Source organism: Cuculus canorus, chromosome Z, assembly GCF_017976375.1.
Source record: "Cuculus canorus isolate bCucCan1 chromosome Z, bCucCan1.pri, whole genome shotgun sequence".
Taxonomy (NCBI): domain Eukaryota; kingdom Metazoa; phylum Chordata; class Aves; order Cuculiformes; family Cuculidae; genus Cuculus; species Cuculus canorus.
The window spans coordinates 62,908,928-62,926,593 of NC_071441.1; the positions used below are offsets into that span (position 1 = coordinate 62,908,928).

At 37.8% G+C, this 17,666-nt stretch overlaps 1 protein-coding gene across 12 annotated transcripts in view; it reads left to right on the forward strand.

The window, feature by feature from the left end:
- Positions 1-17,666, forward strand: part of PRR16 (proline rich 16) — a 200,663-nt gene that overhangs the window by 105,308 nt on the left and 77,689 nt on the right. For 10 of the 12 annotated variants that reach the window (XM_054054528.1, XM_054054531.1, XM_054054534.1 and 7 more), the window contains exon 2: positions 2,379-3,275. In XM_054054528.1, the coding sequence (XP_053910503.1) occupies positions 2,379-3,137 (759 nt within the window). In that variant the 3' untranslated portion in view covers positions 3,138-3,275. Of the gene's footprint in view, positions 1-2,378; positions 3,276-7,737; positions 7,856-17,666 lie in introns of all 12 variants that reach the window. The other 2 variants (XM_054054538.1, XM_054054536.1) reach the window with 1 other exon arrangement.

Consider the following 17,666-nt stretch of genomic DNA (forward strand, 5'->3'; position numbering starts at 1 on the left):
TTTAATGCAGTTCTGATTCAGCAATGAGAAGTAACCGAATATTATCACTTAATATTTCCTAATACTGTAATATAGGCCAATATACTGTCACACGTACAAGCTATCCAGTGCTGCTGTGTAGAGCATCCTTACAGATATATAGTTTCTTTCTGTCTTGCCTGCAGCTGTATATGGCTCTTATTTTTGTTTCTTTGCTTGCCAAGGAGTTTCTTTCATTCATGTTGCATCAATCCATCCTGCAGCAGTTACAGCTTATTAAAAGGTTACAGACTGGATTCTAAGAGAGGATTCAATGGTATATTCAGACATATGTAGGCAGACCCTACACAAACCCATAATCACCTTGCAGAGGGGTGCTTAAATTTCAGGCTTCGTGCCCAGAACATGACTGTCTTTTTCTTGTTCTGTTAGATTCAATGTTTTGGTTTGAGAAGTTCTCTCTGCCTAGGTTTGCATATGTAAAGCAAGGTGAGTTCTTTCTCCTGTAAACTGTTTTTATTCCTATGAATTTTATATTCTCTTATTACAGATATAGTTTATCTGCCTTTATTTTGAGATTTTCAAGAGTAGTCATATGCTGTATCCTGGAGGAGATTACCAGAGTTCAACTGTACCTTTGAACTTCTAGACTAATATTTTAAATCCTGATTATTTGGGGAATTAATGTGTGTCTCCTAAGAATATAATTGTTATTCTTTATTGGAGAAAAATCAAAATACTAAAAGAAATCAAAATACAATATGTTATTGGGCTTTGAATAGTGAATAAAAGAGTATTTTTTGTCTTGGAGAAAAAAGGTATCGTACATTTTGTTCAAAGATGTCTTGAAACCCATCTTTCTGAATTGTTGTTATCTGCATCTTTGCTGTTTGTAGGAGAAGAAAGGCAGTGAATTGAATTGTGGCATATGAATTTTTATGAATTTTTTACTACTCTTAGCTACAGTATGAGCAGTGGAAGATGAAGTGCTCTTCATTCTGTGATGGTTTTGCTTTCATTATTTCCTGTTTGCTACTAAGCAAATGAGTGAGTTCCTGGTTTGACTGAATAAAGAGTCATTGCCTTCAGTAATGACTTTTAACTTTTTTGCAGTTAACACATAGCTTATACTCCTCAAAAATGGGATTACTTTGAAGTCAAAAGTATTAGAACCAAATTATTGAAAGCAGGAAGTAGAAATGAAAGTCTTAAAAGGGTAAGAAGGATTGAATATGTGACACAACTGGAGGCATCTAGTTTCATTTCAGATATACTTGCCCGTCCAGCTCTCCCCTATAAATGTTGCAGAGCTCTCATAAGGACCCTCAAGCAATGGCACAAGCTTTTTAGTCATGCATCAAAGTTAGCTATTAGCTTTTCAGCTACTGACTACTTTATGTATATCCTTCGAGTATGTAAAGGATAAAGATTAATTTTTAACTGTGTACTGACTTCCTGTGGTATGTGTTGTAGTTACCTGTAGGTTAAAACTCAGTCCTTCAACTAGGTACTGAGTGAAATGCAGTTTTTGGAAAGAGCGTTTAATTATCATATGCCAAATTTTCACTGCCTAGTAAAGGCATCATCAGTTACATGTCCTATAAAAAACTTAGTAGAAAAAGGAATCCGGAAGACTAGAAGAGGTCAAACATTGTAGAATCTACAAATAGAAATATGGATAGTAGAGGAAATCTTGGAAAAAAATGCATGAATTAATAGATGCTTGGAACTTTTGAAATGAAGCTCCTTTTTTCTTGCAGCAAATGCTGTTTCAAGATTGCTTCAGAGGACCTCAGATCTTAAGGAAAATACTCATACTGGGAGATAGTACAGTCTAATGCAAGAGGCCAGTTGCTTCTCACTACTGTATTTATATTAAAAAATCGTCAGTAAAGAGTGTACTAAACTTGTAATTGTAGGTGTATGATACCACCTATTCAGAGATGCATATTTAAACAAGTCTGTGTGAAAGGTCAGAGCTAAAAGATACTCTGCAGAAGGTTTGGATTCAGAAGCTGTCATGTATAAGCTAAAGTTAAATAATTCAGTCTCCTCCTGGACTGGGAGGCAAAGCATAATATAAAAGAATTACAGTTCACTTACAAAAATATTGCCAAGTGAAGCCCAGAGGGAAAGAAATGAAATTTCATTCCGGAGTGTTTCAAGTTGTATTTCTTTTGTATTCAGGTGATAAGCTACCAAACTAGCCATCCCCATTATTATTGTTGTTGCTGTTGTTTGGTTATTTTTTACGTTGGCAAGAAAAAATGGGTGTTTCGAAAAAAAATGGGTGCTTCATTTCTGGGAAGGACAAAGCTGATAATGGAGAGTCCGTTTGTTTTTCAGTGCTTTCACTGGAGTAAGTTTTTCTCACCAATTTCACTCTGGGTTTTGTGCAGGTGGTTGACCAGATTGACACACTGACTTCTGACTTGCAGCTGGAAGATGAGATGACAGACAGTTCCAAAACAGACACGCTCAACAGCAGCTCCAGCAGCACAACAGCTTCCAGCTTGGAGAAAGTCAAGGTGCGGGGCAGTGCACCGCTCATCAAGCCCCCTGCGCACCCCTCTGCTATCCTCACTGTGCTGCGGAAGCCAAATCCACCCCTGCCACCACCACGACTGACGCCTGTCAAGTGTGATGAGCCTCCAAGGCTGCCTCTTACAGCCAACCCTGTCAAGACTAATGGTACCCTACTGCGAAATGGGGGCTTGGCAGTTGGGCCCAACCGCATCCCAAATGGAGATGTATGCTGTATACCAAACAGTAATTTGGAAAAAACTGCAATGCAGCCTCTGATGCACAGACCTGAGAAAGAACGGTGTCCTCAGTCAGGAGCAAGGGAACGGGTACGATTTAGTGAAAAAGTACAGTACCATGGCTATTGCCCTGACTGCGATGTTCAGTATAACATTAAAAACAGGGATGTTCACTTGCACAGTGACCCTGCCCGTGTTGTGGGAAAACTGCCACACCAGTGCCCTCCTCTGCCGCCTCCACCACCTCCCCTGCCTCCGTTCCCTCTGGAAAATGGAGGGTTGGGGATAAGTCCCAGTAATAGCTTTCCTCCTCCGAGACCTGCGACTGTGCCTCCACAAACTGCACCAAAACCCCAGAAGACCATCCTGAGGAAATCAACCACTACAACAGTGTGATGTATGCCACTTGAAACAACTCCTTGTTTTTTTTCCTATATATAAACATAAATAGGTAATGAGCACTTTCTACTTCAGCAATAAAAAGAACCAATGTATTACTCCCTATGTCCAATGAAGTGGCATAAAAATCACATGGTAAGTACAAATTGGAATGCTTGTTGAAGTTGCTTGTCCTCGCTAAAAAATGTCATTGTGGTAAAGGATGTTGAAAAAATAGTCATGCTTTAGCTTATAGATTGTAAATATCTTTTGCATTTTCGTATCTGTGGTGTGGTGAAAAGACACTGAAAAGAAACTTCAGTTTGAAAATACTGAGTGGCAATCCGTGGTAAATGTCGCTCTGTCTGACATGACAGAATAACCATTGCTCCTGGGTTTTGGGAAATTTCCTGTTTCTAGCAAGTGCCTGTTAAAATGTCATTTGAGGAAGCAAAGCGGAGAACCACATAACAGCTTTTGACTGTATTCTAGCAAATGCATTTTTCTCTGCCTGACTGCTTGAGCAAAGGCATTGTGTGTGGGGCGGTACAGTAGGTGGCAATCATTGAACTTTCAAGCAGCATGGTCTTTGGTGGGGAAATGAAGAAATAATGGCACAGTATGTTGACATGGCTTTGGCAAATTGAATTATCTCACATTTTGTTTCTCACTTGCTCAATGTGCAACAGCCAAGGTGAGGTACAGAGTTTACAGGTGATCAGGGTTAGTCCTGTTCAATTGTCTTCTATTTCCGCTGTTCCATCTGCAAAATGGTGGTAATATTTAATCTCACATGTGATGGCAGTAGATCAAAACAAAGTGCAGTTCTGTTTTTTTTCACAAAGCTCTTGTCTAGCGCAAATCTCATTTTGAAGGCAAAGAAATTTTTGCCTAAGGCCTTCAGGGACATCTACTTAATTCGTGTAAAAAGCTTTGAAATTGAAAAGCTCTGTGCAATTATGAAGAATTAACATGCAAAACAAGATATTTTACATGTTATCACATTTTGATGATGAACCCTATTAATATTCTTATTAGTTGGGAAAAAGTCTTCAGTGTTTTTGATTATTTTATGAAGAAACGTTCTTTCACAAGGAGAATTGTTGGGACCTGGAGTTAAAAAACATCCGACCACTGAGGAAAATCTGATAATAAATCTGTTATTTACTATAATTGTGCCAAATTAATCTCAAATGGCCCAACAGCAGATGCTGTATAAAAGCAGTGTGCTTTTTTTCAGCTGAAATGTAAAACATACTCTATGGTAAAACAGACAAAACTAGAAAAAACAGATTTTTTATTTAAATTTCCATTTATGTGTAGTAATAAGTATCAAACTAAAGATCAATCTTGAAGCAGTTTCCTTGTATACACATTATAGTACATTTGTAATATTTAAGTGAAAATTATAAGAATAATCAAACCAGAAATTTTAACAGATAACCACACTTTGAAAATCTTCACAGCAAACAAAGATTACTTTTTTTTACAAATACACATTTAGGGTCTAAAGCTTCATTTTGTGTTCCTTACATTAAAGTGGCTAAGCAAGGCAGTGGTCCTGAATGCTTAATCATGCTTTCCCCAACTGCTGCCCACATGCTTTTCATGATGCACTCAACATTTTGTGTTGTTTGACTATACTTTATCTGTAAAATGAGACCTGTTGCTAAGTGAAGTCCTAGCAGTTGCAGCAGGAGACAGAAACTCATTCTGCATGTGTGTGAGATCTTTGCAGCCCAAATAAGGCTTCGGTCATGTGCATTCTACTCACACCCTGGGATTCCACAGCACCTCCCTTGTTTACATATTGAAAATTATCTGCAACAATGTGTGAACGTATCCACATGTGTGAGCATATCCATTGTTTTTTTCTTTTGAAAAGAAAACTGTTGCTGTCCGCCTGACTTTTGTCACTACCGTGGAGATCATCTACAAAGGAGATCATCTACCAACTGCTATAAGCTAGTTTAATTTTTTACCTTCTTAGAAAAGCTACTGTGTACAAGGAATTTTAGAATAATGCAAATCAAGCATTGTATATTTTATATAAAATATTTATGTTTTATCTTAAATTAGAGAAAATAACACTGAATAATTTTAGGGCAGAGGGTCTTACCTAACTTGGCTCAATTTTTCCTCTATAAACTCACCTCTGATAGCAGAGTGCTGTATTTCTTCTCTGGATTCTGTCCCTAGGCTTGTCTGAGTGTCATGAACCAGTTACTACCTCCAAATTAGATGCTGTACTCTACGGCTATGCATTGTCATGTGTGTAAATTTCAGTTTTATTGCAGTGTTAATTATAATTCTCTGCTTTGAAAATTTAAGTGTTATCTGACTTTCAGAATTTCCTGTTCAGTTTTGGTATCCAACATCTGTCTCACACTTTGTCCTCTCTTTCAAAGGTGCTTTCTTGTCTCTCTCCCATGCTTCCTGAATGCCCTCTCACTAACAACTCCTTTTGTATAATTTCATGGTGGGAAATGTATTAAGCTTTTTTTTTTCCTAAATTGTTGATACCTGAAAACTGAAAGGCCAGTAACAGTTCTCAGAGCTTTAATTCAACATTCGCCATAATTTCAGACTGCTGCTCAGTTTTGATTCCCCAGAAGTATTTTAACATCTGAATTGTCCAGATCTTGATTTCTGAAATGCAGATAGAAGGAAAAGGTGTTTTCTATCAATTTAATGAAGGGGATAAGCTTAGAAAAATGGAAATAAGCAGTGGAAATGCCTTAGTTTTTAATAACAACATTGTTTAATAAAAACTACCATATGAATGCTTTGTAAGAAAGGAACCCGAGGAGAGTTAAACCCCAAAGCAATCCTTATTTAAGAACATATGTAAAGAATCTTCAAAAAGATCAAGGATTTTTATATCACCCAGTAAGTCACTATTCTTCCTACTCTCTTGTCTTCTGGAGCTGTTACACCTTTCATCACATTCTCCATTGTTTGTAGAAACAAGAAAAGATTCCAAATCTCAATCCTCCTTTTTATTATTAAATCAATATTTTATTTAAAATGTTACATGAAGTGAACTACAGCTCCGGTTAACTTCCTTCAGATAACTTGATTATTGGTTTTGAAACAATCAGAGAGTAGTGTGAATTCTTTAGTTACCAGAGGGACTTGTGTTCCTGATCTTAAATGATTTGATATCTGGCTACCTCATGTTGGTCAAAAAGCTCAGTTGTTAGCTGAGATTGGAGCTGCAGGTATAAATGGACTTGAACAGGTATCCTGCTGCAGGAGAGTGGCCTGTGCTTGTGTCAGCCTGTGCAGATCTGCTACTGTCTCTCTTTTTTCATATTTGTTCATTTATGGCAACTCATATTACTGTTTAGTTGGAAGTGGTTTTTTAAGAAATTTCACAATGCACTTTATCCATTATCTGGGCTGCCTTATTTCAGTGGTGTAAGCAAGTGGGACTGTGGCTGTATTTAGGTTGTCCTGTCTTTTGTGTTGCTGAATCTTTGGAAATTGTGAGGCAGATTTTTCTTGTTGTTGAGGTAGTCAGTCTCCTGTCAGTTTATTAAAAAAAAAAAAAAAGGGTGAGAATGTCTCATGCAGGTATGACCAAGAGGAACTAGAACTTTTCACTGTTTGCAGGACTGTTTCTTCTTATTGCAGGACTATGTAACTTTTGTGCTGTGAAAATATTTTTATAGATAGATAGATTTTTTTAAAAAAAAGTCAGGGTTGATCCAGTAAAAGAAGTAGAACATAAATTGCACCTGATAGTCAGCCAAGAGCAGTACATTGAACAATGAGTAAGACCAAGACCATTCTGTTGCCTTGCTTGGGGAAGATAAAGAGCAGAGCTGCAGAAATTGCTGTCTCTTCACTTCAAAAGAAGAGGCTTTTTCTTTCATCCTGAATATTTGATTTATATTCTAAGACTCTTTAAGGAACTGAGTGCATTCTTCTTCACTGCTGGTTATGAATTATGTTCATAATAAGAAATTATATTCCTATAGAACCTTTCTGATCTCAGACCTGTCCTTTTGTGTTGTTTACTTGTTCTTTTGACTGATTTCTTTTGCAAGCAATAATAGGAAAAAATAAGTTACGTAGGAAGGGAAAAGTAATAGGTAAATTATGAAAAAAAAAAAGGAACTTCAAACAAATATGTTTAAGTATATACTTGAGTAGTACTTGCATTATGATGACTACATCAATACCAGAGTTTGCTTTTCTTCTAGTAGGATTATGATCATTGCTATAAATACTTCAAGCATAGGAGAACAAGAAAAAAGTCAGTTAGTGGCAGAATTTTTCATAGAAGTGTTTGTTTCCTTTCTAGTTCAATGTTGACTTTGCTAAGTAAAAGTTATCAATGCATGTCTCCTTCATGGATGAATTAGCATGTGAAAAACATAACGTAATGATAATATGTTTTTGTATAAATCTCTAATGCCTACAGAATATTTTGGGTTTCATTTTTTTTGCAAATAAAGTGATGATTGTATACCGGAGATACAAATCACATTATCTTCTGCCGCCAAGGAGTGACAACGTGCTGTAATTTAGAAGGGATGGCTGTTTTCCTTCGGTTTCACAATTTCAACATTATGGCATCATTCAACTTTCTAATGTTAATTTTGGTTTTCAGACCCATGTGAGCAAAAACATTGTGTTTAACAGTCATTAAGATGAACCACAGACAGCACCAGTTGAAGCTGACTTTAAAAACAGAGCCAGTGTACTTTCCTCACACCCACAGCAAAGAGGTTAGTTGCAGAATCTTTCTGGTATTGCATAAAAAGCTGTTTGTATTTCTGTATGTTTCAATTTCTTCCTTGTTAATAGAAAACATTCCTCAGTGATACATAAAAATCTTAGATTTGCAAACATTTTGCATTAGAAAATGTTGATTCATTGAAAGTAATACAAAGCAAAAGAGGAGCCTCTCTGATTCTCACAATTTTATGTATTTACTGTTATGAGAAAAATATAAAGAAGGTATCCCTTAGTAGTGTATTATAAGACACAGATGAAAGCAGCCATTTATACCACTACGTAGTAATTGTTTCAGATGAAAATGCATTTCTTTTGCATTGGACGACACTATATGTCCTTGTACTGATGAAATGTGTGAAGGAAATGGACTGCAGACAACTTCTAAGTTTATGGGTATCTGTGTGGACCAGCTTCCTCCTACTGTGTTGTTAAACCATTCCAGTTGAATCAGTACCAAAAAATGAATAGATAAAGTGATTTTTGGTTTACTTTCTTCCCTTCTTTTATTTCAGGTTATAAGGTATGTGGGCTTTTCTGTATCTGTAAGAAACAGAGGCTTTTAAACTTATTTATTTATTTAAAGCATGGGGTTCACATATGCTTATAAATGAGTCCAGCATAGTGGGAGCAGTGTGTATAGTCTAGGCAGAATCAGGAACAGTAGGATGGGGCTCTTCTGTCCATGCGGTAAACAGCAAAATTCACTTGTATTTGCAAGCTGCCTCCATTTACTCCAGAAGTTTTAGAGTACAAAGGATTTGAAGAATGTCCATAAATAACCTTAACTTAACTTTTGGTAGTGACCTAGACATGGAGGTATTTGAAATGCTTCTCTCTTCTTAGCTCACTGACTAAAAAAAGGAATAAAAGTCACTTTTGCTGTTCAGGATATAGCTGGAAAATAAGGATGCTCTCCCTGTTGAAAGTAAGTTCCTGTACTAGAATTGAAGATAGAGAAATAAAGTGGTGTTCAATAGGACTTTTATAAATAGAAGTAGAGGAGACTTTTGTTATTAGCTGTCAAGTAAACATAGAACTCATTAATGAATGCATAGAAATCATGAAATTTAGTAACATAGTAAAAAACCCAAAACAAACAAAACCAAAAGAAATATGGTTAAGTGCTTTAAATCGTATCCTGTGGAATGGGAAAATGATAAATTTAAAAGGAGCTTCTAATGAGTTAGTAAGACTTCAATATCTTTAGTACTTGTCCTTTAAATATAGTCTGAAAGAAGATGTGATGCATAGCTGCACTGCCCAGGAGGAACACTGTGAGGTGATGACAAACTTCTTCCTGGAGTGGTTGTGTTCTTAGCACTGCAGCACTTCTAGACCTGGTACTAAATCAGATGTGAGGAATATTAACTCTCAGTATTCCTTGCATAACCAGACATGTCTGCAGATCAGTGTAGTAAGAAGGCAGAGCCACAGTGCACTACAGAAAATGTGAAATAGACAATTTGCTCACCACAGAGTTTAATTCTGCCAGACTTATGTAGTATTTTAGTAGTTGGAAAGTTTGGCTATTCATACCCTTCATTATCTTCTCTTTCCCTACTCCTCCCTTTCTTTCTCCACAACTGCACAGTAGCATAAGAATGAGATAAAGTTTGGTGATCTAAGTGTTTGGCTTTATTTAAAGTGGATCAATATTACCAAAATTTATTACATGTGACAATAAAAATACTTCTAAAGGATATTCAGGCACTTTCAGTTTGTTTTAAATGTAAAAGTGCCAGTCATCCACAGTCAGTACTAGGAATTGAACAAGGGAGAAAGCAATGCACCTTCCGTGCCTTAGCGTGCATTGGCTGGTAGTGGACAACGGGTTTGACTCTCCATGCTATCACTAAATTTACTTTTAAGCAGATGATTGAAACAAAAGTCTCTGTGGTTATCACAAATTGAAGGGCTCCTTCATGTCTCTGTCACAGGTGAAAATATTCAGAGCATTGTGGTCAGTGCTTTTCATGCTTAATATTCAGAATAAAGATTCTGACACCATCCTTCATGATTGACTATTGGAGGAGAGAAGAAAGTGGGCATTTTTGGTCATCTCTTCGAGCAACATCAAAAGCTTTTTATCAGAAACCTATGTAGTTCCTTGTCAGAACTGGCCTGGCCATGTAGACTCTGATTTTAGCCTGAAGATGAAAAGACTGAGATTGCCTGGGGCTTTCTACTTCCCACCATAGTATTAGCAGCTCAGGAGGTCTGCTTTTATAGATCCTAGTAGTAAATCTATCAAAATACTGAAATAAAACACTTCTTTCTTGAAACAATTGTAATGATATGTTTGTTTCCATGAATTTTTTAATACCTCTTTATGGTTCTGAAGTAAAATAATACTTCTATCAAAATGCTCTAACTCCTTATGAATACAAATATTCCTAGCTTGTGTCCAGTCAAGTCTTTGAGGCAGCATATGTCATAGATAAGAAAATCTTACAGGTGACTGCTGCAAGTGTAAGAACGGTCTTTTGTGTTTATTTAGTGGAGCATAGGATTGCTTGCTGATCTCCTGTCAGCCCTTATTTCTCCAGCGGATGTTAACAGGACGTTGTGTACAAATTTAGAATTGCAATTTTCTTTTTGTATTGGAAATCAAACTCTTATTTTTTTCTTCAGATTCCAAAGAGCTGTTATGATCCATGTGCCAATAATTAAAATGTAGGAAAGCAAGCTTTGCATACTGCAGATGTCCAAACACATGGTCAACAAGTATCTTCTGAAATATATTCCCTGGTAGGACTTAAATATACTTACAACTTCCTTGAATGTAAACAAGGAATCAGGTATTTAAAATCTCGTAACTCTGGTATTTTAAACTACAAGGAAAAGTATACTGAGTTTTTTTTTAATTTCAGCAAGGTCTCCACTTGTCCAAGGTTTAACCTCTGTGTGTGTAATACTTCTGATATAAATGGGTAATGACAGTCTCTGCCTCTAGAGGATTTACTAATCTAGATTCAGGAAATACATGACGTCATCAAGCTAATTTTATACTAACTAACTTAGAAACAAGAAACTATTACAACTGGACAGACTGTGTAGGGTGCAGTCCTCCAACAAAATGCATTTTTAGTTTAGAGGAATAAAAGGATATCAAAGAAAAAAATTATAGAGTTCTCACTTTTAGCTATGAATAGATTTATTTTAGAGCTCAGTTTCATTGATATTGAGGCAAAACTGTTGCTGAGGGGAGCTGTTCCAGAGCCAGCCTTGTCCGCAGCAGAGCAGCAGATCTCAGTAGATCTTGGCGCACAGTGGTTTTCCTGAGGCATGGAAGCACCAGGGCACTGGAGAGACCTGCCAGGAGCTGGCAGCTCTTGTGGAGACTGCTGACAAGGCGGGAGTGTTGCCAAAGGACCAGTGACCCTCCCCTCCTCCTACAAAAACAGCCATGGGAGCACTAGTGACCAGGAGTGCTGCCAACAGAGTGGACAAATAGAGCATGGCACGCCAGCCAGAGTGTGGCATGGCAGTTCTGGGGGGAGGGTGCACAGGAAGGGTGTACTTACCCTACTGGGTCAAGTGGTGAGTTCATTTGGTAATTATTATCCTCTCAGAAGGAGCCCGGATATGGTATCCACGTAGCAGAAAGACCCATTTGCGCTTACCAGAATGGAAGTGGCAACCCAGACGGAGCTCCCACAGAAACATGAAACTGCCCAGGTGTCAGGCTGCAGGGTGTGCCAGAGCCTTGTGCTGGCTGGGAATAGCAGTAGGGAAAACAGCTGCGTGAGGTGTGAACAGGTAGATGATCTGCTTAGACTGGTGGCAGAGCTATGCAAAGAAGTCAACAGATTATGGAGCACCAGGGAGGCTAAGACAGAGATAACCTGGTGGAGCCATGCTCTGCCCTCCCTGAGACAGAAATGAGAAGAACCACCAGAATAAAAAGAAAGTATCAACAGGTTTCTGTATCCCTTCCTCATCTCTTCTAGCTCTTCAAGGAGTTAGTCAATGGGACCTTCTAGGAAATTGCCCTCAAGGACAAGGGAACAGAACAGAACTGACAGATCTTTGAAGTCATTCTGTAGAGTGCAAGAGCTCTTGATCTGCTTGTGTAGGAAATCAGGAAAGGGCATCAAGATACTAGCATGGCCGAATAAAACCTGCTGACCAAACTAAAGGGGAAGAAGGAAATGTATAGGAAGTGGAAAGATGGACAAGGACCTTGGGAACAGTGTAGAGATGCTGCTCAGTTATGTAGGGATGGGGTCAGGAAGAACAAGGTGTAGCTGTAGGCTTGACAAGGGATGCAAAGAGTGCGAAGAGGGACTTCTACATGCATGTCAACGAGAAAAGGGAAGTCAAAGTGTACCTCCTGTGATGAACATGACTGGCAGACTTAGCAAGAGGCGAAGAGAAGGCTGAGGTACTCAACAACTTTTTTTCCTCTGTCTTCACTGGCAACCTCTCTTCCTGCACCTCTTGAGTGGACCTCAACGCAAGGATCTGAGGGAGCGAAGTCCCTCACACTGTAAGAGAAGATGAGCTTCAAGACCACCTGAGAACTGGAACCTACAGAAGTTCGTGGGACTTGATGAGGAAAAGTCATCGGTAATCCACACTGAAGTTTTTAAGTTAAAATTGGATATCTCTTTTTTCTTTTTTTTTTTTTTTTTTTTATTTTAAGAGATGTGCTAAATCTGAGGAAATCACTTTGAAGATCAGCAGTGGTAAGGAAGATCACCAAAGTAATATACCCTACTGCTCCCTGCTAGACATTAAAAGAACCGATACACCTTTCATTAAAACACTTATGAAAAAGATACTGTTCTGATGTTTCCAGCAGGTGCAACTTTGTACTTGATGAAGATATATAAAAAACAAGTTAAGCATGCCAAAAGCAATGGAAAAATGAAATGTCGAACTTTATTTTTTATAAACAGCCACAACTCAGTACAAATTGTGCAGAGTGTTAATGAATTGATCCTATCCGTACAGTGACTTTTAATAAAGGGGTTGGTTGCCTATTATTTATATATATGGAAGAGTCTCTCTGCCTTTTATAATTGTGATTTTTGAACAAATCATCTTTGTGTATCTGTATGTAAATTCAGAGCAGAATGGCATGCTCCAGATCAACCATAGTGACAAATCCTTTGGCAGCCAAAGTGCTAGTTGGCTGTGTAGGAGTCAGCCTCAAAATCAGCCTCTGGATACAACCACAGACAAATGCTCTTCAATTCCTGGTGCTAGTGTGGCTTAGTATATATTTAAGCCTACACTGTTTTTTAAAAAAACATCCTAACTCACCTTTGTGGCTCATTCTTGTGTCATCCCTACAATATGTCAGCTGCAGAAGTTTTTGCAGTGTAGAAGTGAACCAGAAGGATGACACAACCAGTCATACAAAATGTTTATCCCTAAAATTGGTGAATCAGTCAATGAGACCGCTCAATGAAAGAGGAGAGAATGATATTTATTTTTATTTTATTTCATTTCATTTTGACATATGAATTTTACATGTCTTTACTTTTTGGCAATAAGATTAAGTCCGTGTGACATTAAGTAACAACATAATGAAACCTTTAAATAAAAATAGATGTGTAAGTCTGCATGCTTCTCTTTGATTTTACCTTTAAATGCACAGAAATAACCAAGCTTGTCACACAGTTGTGGGGTTTTGAGTAGCGTCTAAAAAGCAAATAAGGGTACAGGAGAAATGTTTTCATATAACCATACCATGATATATTTCAAATAGGTATTTGGGCTTCATCATTGTAATTGAGGAGAAAATATAACCAAAATAGGAATTGAAGTTGTATTTTGATGTGATTTCAGTAATGCTTCTAGTAAAATGTGCCTTTTCATAAGAATTAAGGTAAACTAACATGCTACATCTAGGAAATTTATGTTTCTGCACCAAGTTGTCATAACAGTAAAGTAGTGAATACATAAGGAAGAGCTTCTCATGGATGTTTATTTGCTAAAACATGATCTCTGCAGATATGCAAGAATCACAAATGGATTTTTAGCAATAGAAATAATACCACTTATATTTGCATCAACAAGATAACAGTCAAGCTTTTTTTATGCTAGGGGCCTGTTGAAAGACTTCTTTCTTTTTATCCTACAAGTATAACGAGAAAGATGTGTTTTGGTTGGGATTTTTGTTTGTGGTTTTTCTTTTTCTTTTATTTTTAAAACTTTCATTCTGGATTTTTCCATCTAAAGCCAATAAGGAGGGGGAGGGGAGGGAGGTGTTGGAGAAAGAAGAAAAATATCTGCAGTGTTTTTGGTTTCTTTATGATATATTACACAGCATGTTAAGGCATTTTAAAATATGTCAGTAATTATCACATTGTCTCCCCCTGAGAAACTCCAACAATTGAAACAATAGTGAAAAACTGACCTCCAAAAGAATGAGGAGGGCAATGAACAGAACAGTAAATTCATGGAAATTTTTGATAAACATAAATAATATCAATAATTACTGAACAGGTTGGGCAAAAGACTTATCTGATAAAGATTCAGTGCTCCCATGTGTTTTGACAAAAAAGATCATGGTTTACAATGACAAGTTGTCAGACATCTCCAACAGCTTATGTGGAAAGTTTTGTTACCTGCATTGGGATAGTAGCGGATTGATAACACTGGTTGTGAGTCTCTACAGGAAACATGGTGTAGACCGATAGACTGAACTTTGATGATACATTTATTTTCAGAATTCATAATAAATTTTCATAATCAATTTTCATTAAAAATTTAATAATGTCGGCTATCTGTCATAGTATGTTACTGATAAATTAAAATATCCCACTCTGAAAGTTTTCAGTAATTGTAATTGATAAATGAAAACATACAGCTATGATGATTCATAATTTGTAATTTATATAGTTGACATCTGTATAAACAACTAAATATGATCCTGAACTCTTAAGAGACTGATGATTTATTTTTATTTTCCTGTGGTGACCTGACTTTAAATGACTTTAAAGAATCATGTGTCAAGAGAACATCTAACTTGCAGGCTTGTAATTATACACTGCTTTGAGATGAGCTGTGCTATATGGAAACTTTTTGAACCTGGGTTTTGCCAAAATTTGTAGAACAGCCATAAATACTTGAAATAATCCTTTTTAAAGCTATTTCAAAACATTGTTCTAATTAGAAAAAATCTTTTATTATAACATGTTGAGTAAATTATTATGTATGTGCAAGAAAATATTAGATGAAGAGGTATAGTGTCCTAGTGGCAGGAAAAGAAGAGAAATTTGTGTTAGAAAAAGAGTGCAGTGTCTTCCTCTACAGGCCAGTAGTTAACATTGGCTTCGTCTTGTTGGCATCTTAAAATGCTTATATTTATATTTTTGTCTATTGTCATTTAATTTTGAACTTGTCACTGGTATACCAGCCAATTATTCCAGTGTTCAATGCAAAAGTACAGAAAATGAAAGATTGTTCCAAGTAGTTTATAATTTGGTATAATCCAAGGACAATTTTGATTCAATTCATACTTGAAAGTATTACTAAAACTGCTATTCTTCCATGTGGGAAGCAGTTTTAAGCCTGAGTTATGTTGCTGAGGCAGAAGAAGCATTAAACAAGGGAAAAGATGGAGCAGAATAATAAATATGGTAAGCAAAATTTCATAGAAACTTAAGACTCAACCTGTAAATTTTGTAGTGTTAATGCATTTATCATAGATTGTTCGTTTTCTACCTCTTTTTTTTCCTGGTACTCAGCTCCAGCCATATAAACAGCATGCTTTTCAGTCACTTCTTTTAAGACTGGGGTAAAAGAAATAAGGTTGTTAACTGAATTACAACAGAGTCATTGATTTCTAGAAAGAAGACTGCCAGTGTAAAAAGATTCAGTGGTGGTCTTATGGTCTGAATTCAAAGGCTGAGGCAGAATGACTATTAGAGAAACATTTGTATATACTAGTATCTCTGTTAACAAGTTTGTCCAGTATTACTCTTTAACCATACATACAGGAGATTAATTATTTCTCTTGCAGACATGCAATGAATCTTTTAAATTGTTCAAGTGAATACTTCATGAGCTTTCAGCAACTGTGTTTTGTGTTGTGTATTTTCAAGGAAAAAAATTGACATATGTATGGAAGCTTTAAAATGTCTGAAATACAAAGCATAGAGCTTTATCATAGTACCATAAGCTACTAGGGCATAAGATATATATTCTGACATCCTGTGGGTAGGAAGGTATTGTACTGGGTTTCAGTTTGACAGAAATCAGCTTGTTTAATAAACGAACCTTTCATTACTCTGCTTCATTACATATTGACTGGAAAAACTATAAACTGTAGTCCATCATCTTTACTTGCAAGTAGTCTCATTCCTTGTTTAATTTTACCTGTTTATGTTTTGCTGTGGAAGAAGATCATCTCCCAGTTGTGTTTTATTATAAGACCAGGCATGCTCAAGTGTGACCTATGTATCCTATGTTTTCATTGCATAGAAACTGGTCTATGGGAATAGAAGGCAGAGGAGGGGCACTAGCACACTCTTGACTTTTGCCACATGGTGATTTGGCATAGTTGGTACATGGATTTGGACTAGGAAGACTGGAGTGTTCCTTGAGTCCTAAATTTAGATAGACTGAGTAACCACATATATTGTGTTTATGTGGCAAGGTTTTGGTAGTGGGGATGGCTGCAGGGGTGACTTCTGTGAGAAGATGCCAGAAGTTGTTCCCATGAACCATTTCTAGCTGCCTCCAACATACATGGACCCACCACTGGCCAAAGCTCTGGCAGTCAGCAATGTTGATAGCACCTCTGTGATAACATCTTGTGCTTATTTCCCAATGCCCTACTCAGATTTGGATGAACAATAAATTAAACTTGATTTCCCCAAGTCAAGTCTTTTTTCTCCATGATAGTAACTGATGAGTGATCTCCATGTCCTTAACTTGACCCATGAGCCTTTCATCATATTTTATCCCCTCTTTCCAGTTAAGGATTGGGAGTGCTAACGAGGCCTGGTGGGTACCTGTTGGCCAGCCAGGGTCAGCCCCCCACAAAACTTATGCTCACAGGCCTCCGGGTGTCGTGGCATAACCGGGAGGGTTGATTGGTTGCCCAAGGATAGCCTGGGTCAAGGTGTCTTAGCAGATGGAGGCAGTTCAACCACTGCCTTCTGGCCACAGAAGCTCAGCCTCAGGGATGCACTAAGAGTTGCCTCCAGCACCTGTTACTCCACACAACCACAATCTTTCCCATCCAGATCTGCTTAGGCACTTACATGGTGCATGAGCAGGGAGGGCAAAGCCATGTTGCGTAGCATGCACTCACTCCCCTTTCTACTTCACATTGCCAGCTCTGCCCTGAGATGCTCCCCTCCTGTGCCACTCACAGCTGCAGGGAAGTAGAGAGGGAAACAAGAAGGAGGCATCCCACAACTCCTCTGTTCTGAAGCGCTGGCACCTATGTTCATGCAGTAGGGACAAGGGACAGCCCCTGATCCAGTCTTTGCAGGCTGATGCAGGGTGTCAGTCAGCTAAGGGTCTGGCCTGCCTTCTCAGACTGGCTTTTCTTCTTAAGGACCAAGATCTCAGCTGGGTTCACAGCATGAAGCTTCAGTACAATGGAATGTGCTATAGTCTGTTCGTTGAAATATTGCACTGAAGTGTTGCGGCTCTCCATGTGCTGAGGACACTGCCTCCTCTCCTGCAGAAGCCTAGGCCATGGCCATTGCTTCGGAAGGTGACTCTACAGGGCTACAAGGCTCAACAGAGTGTTTCCGAAGCTCCCTGGGCCAGTCACTGAGCTTTATGAATAGGAACAGCAGAGTAGGAGATGACTACAAGGACTTCATGTCACAG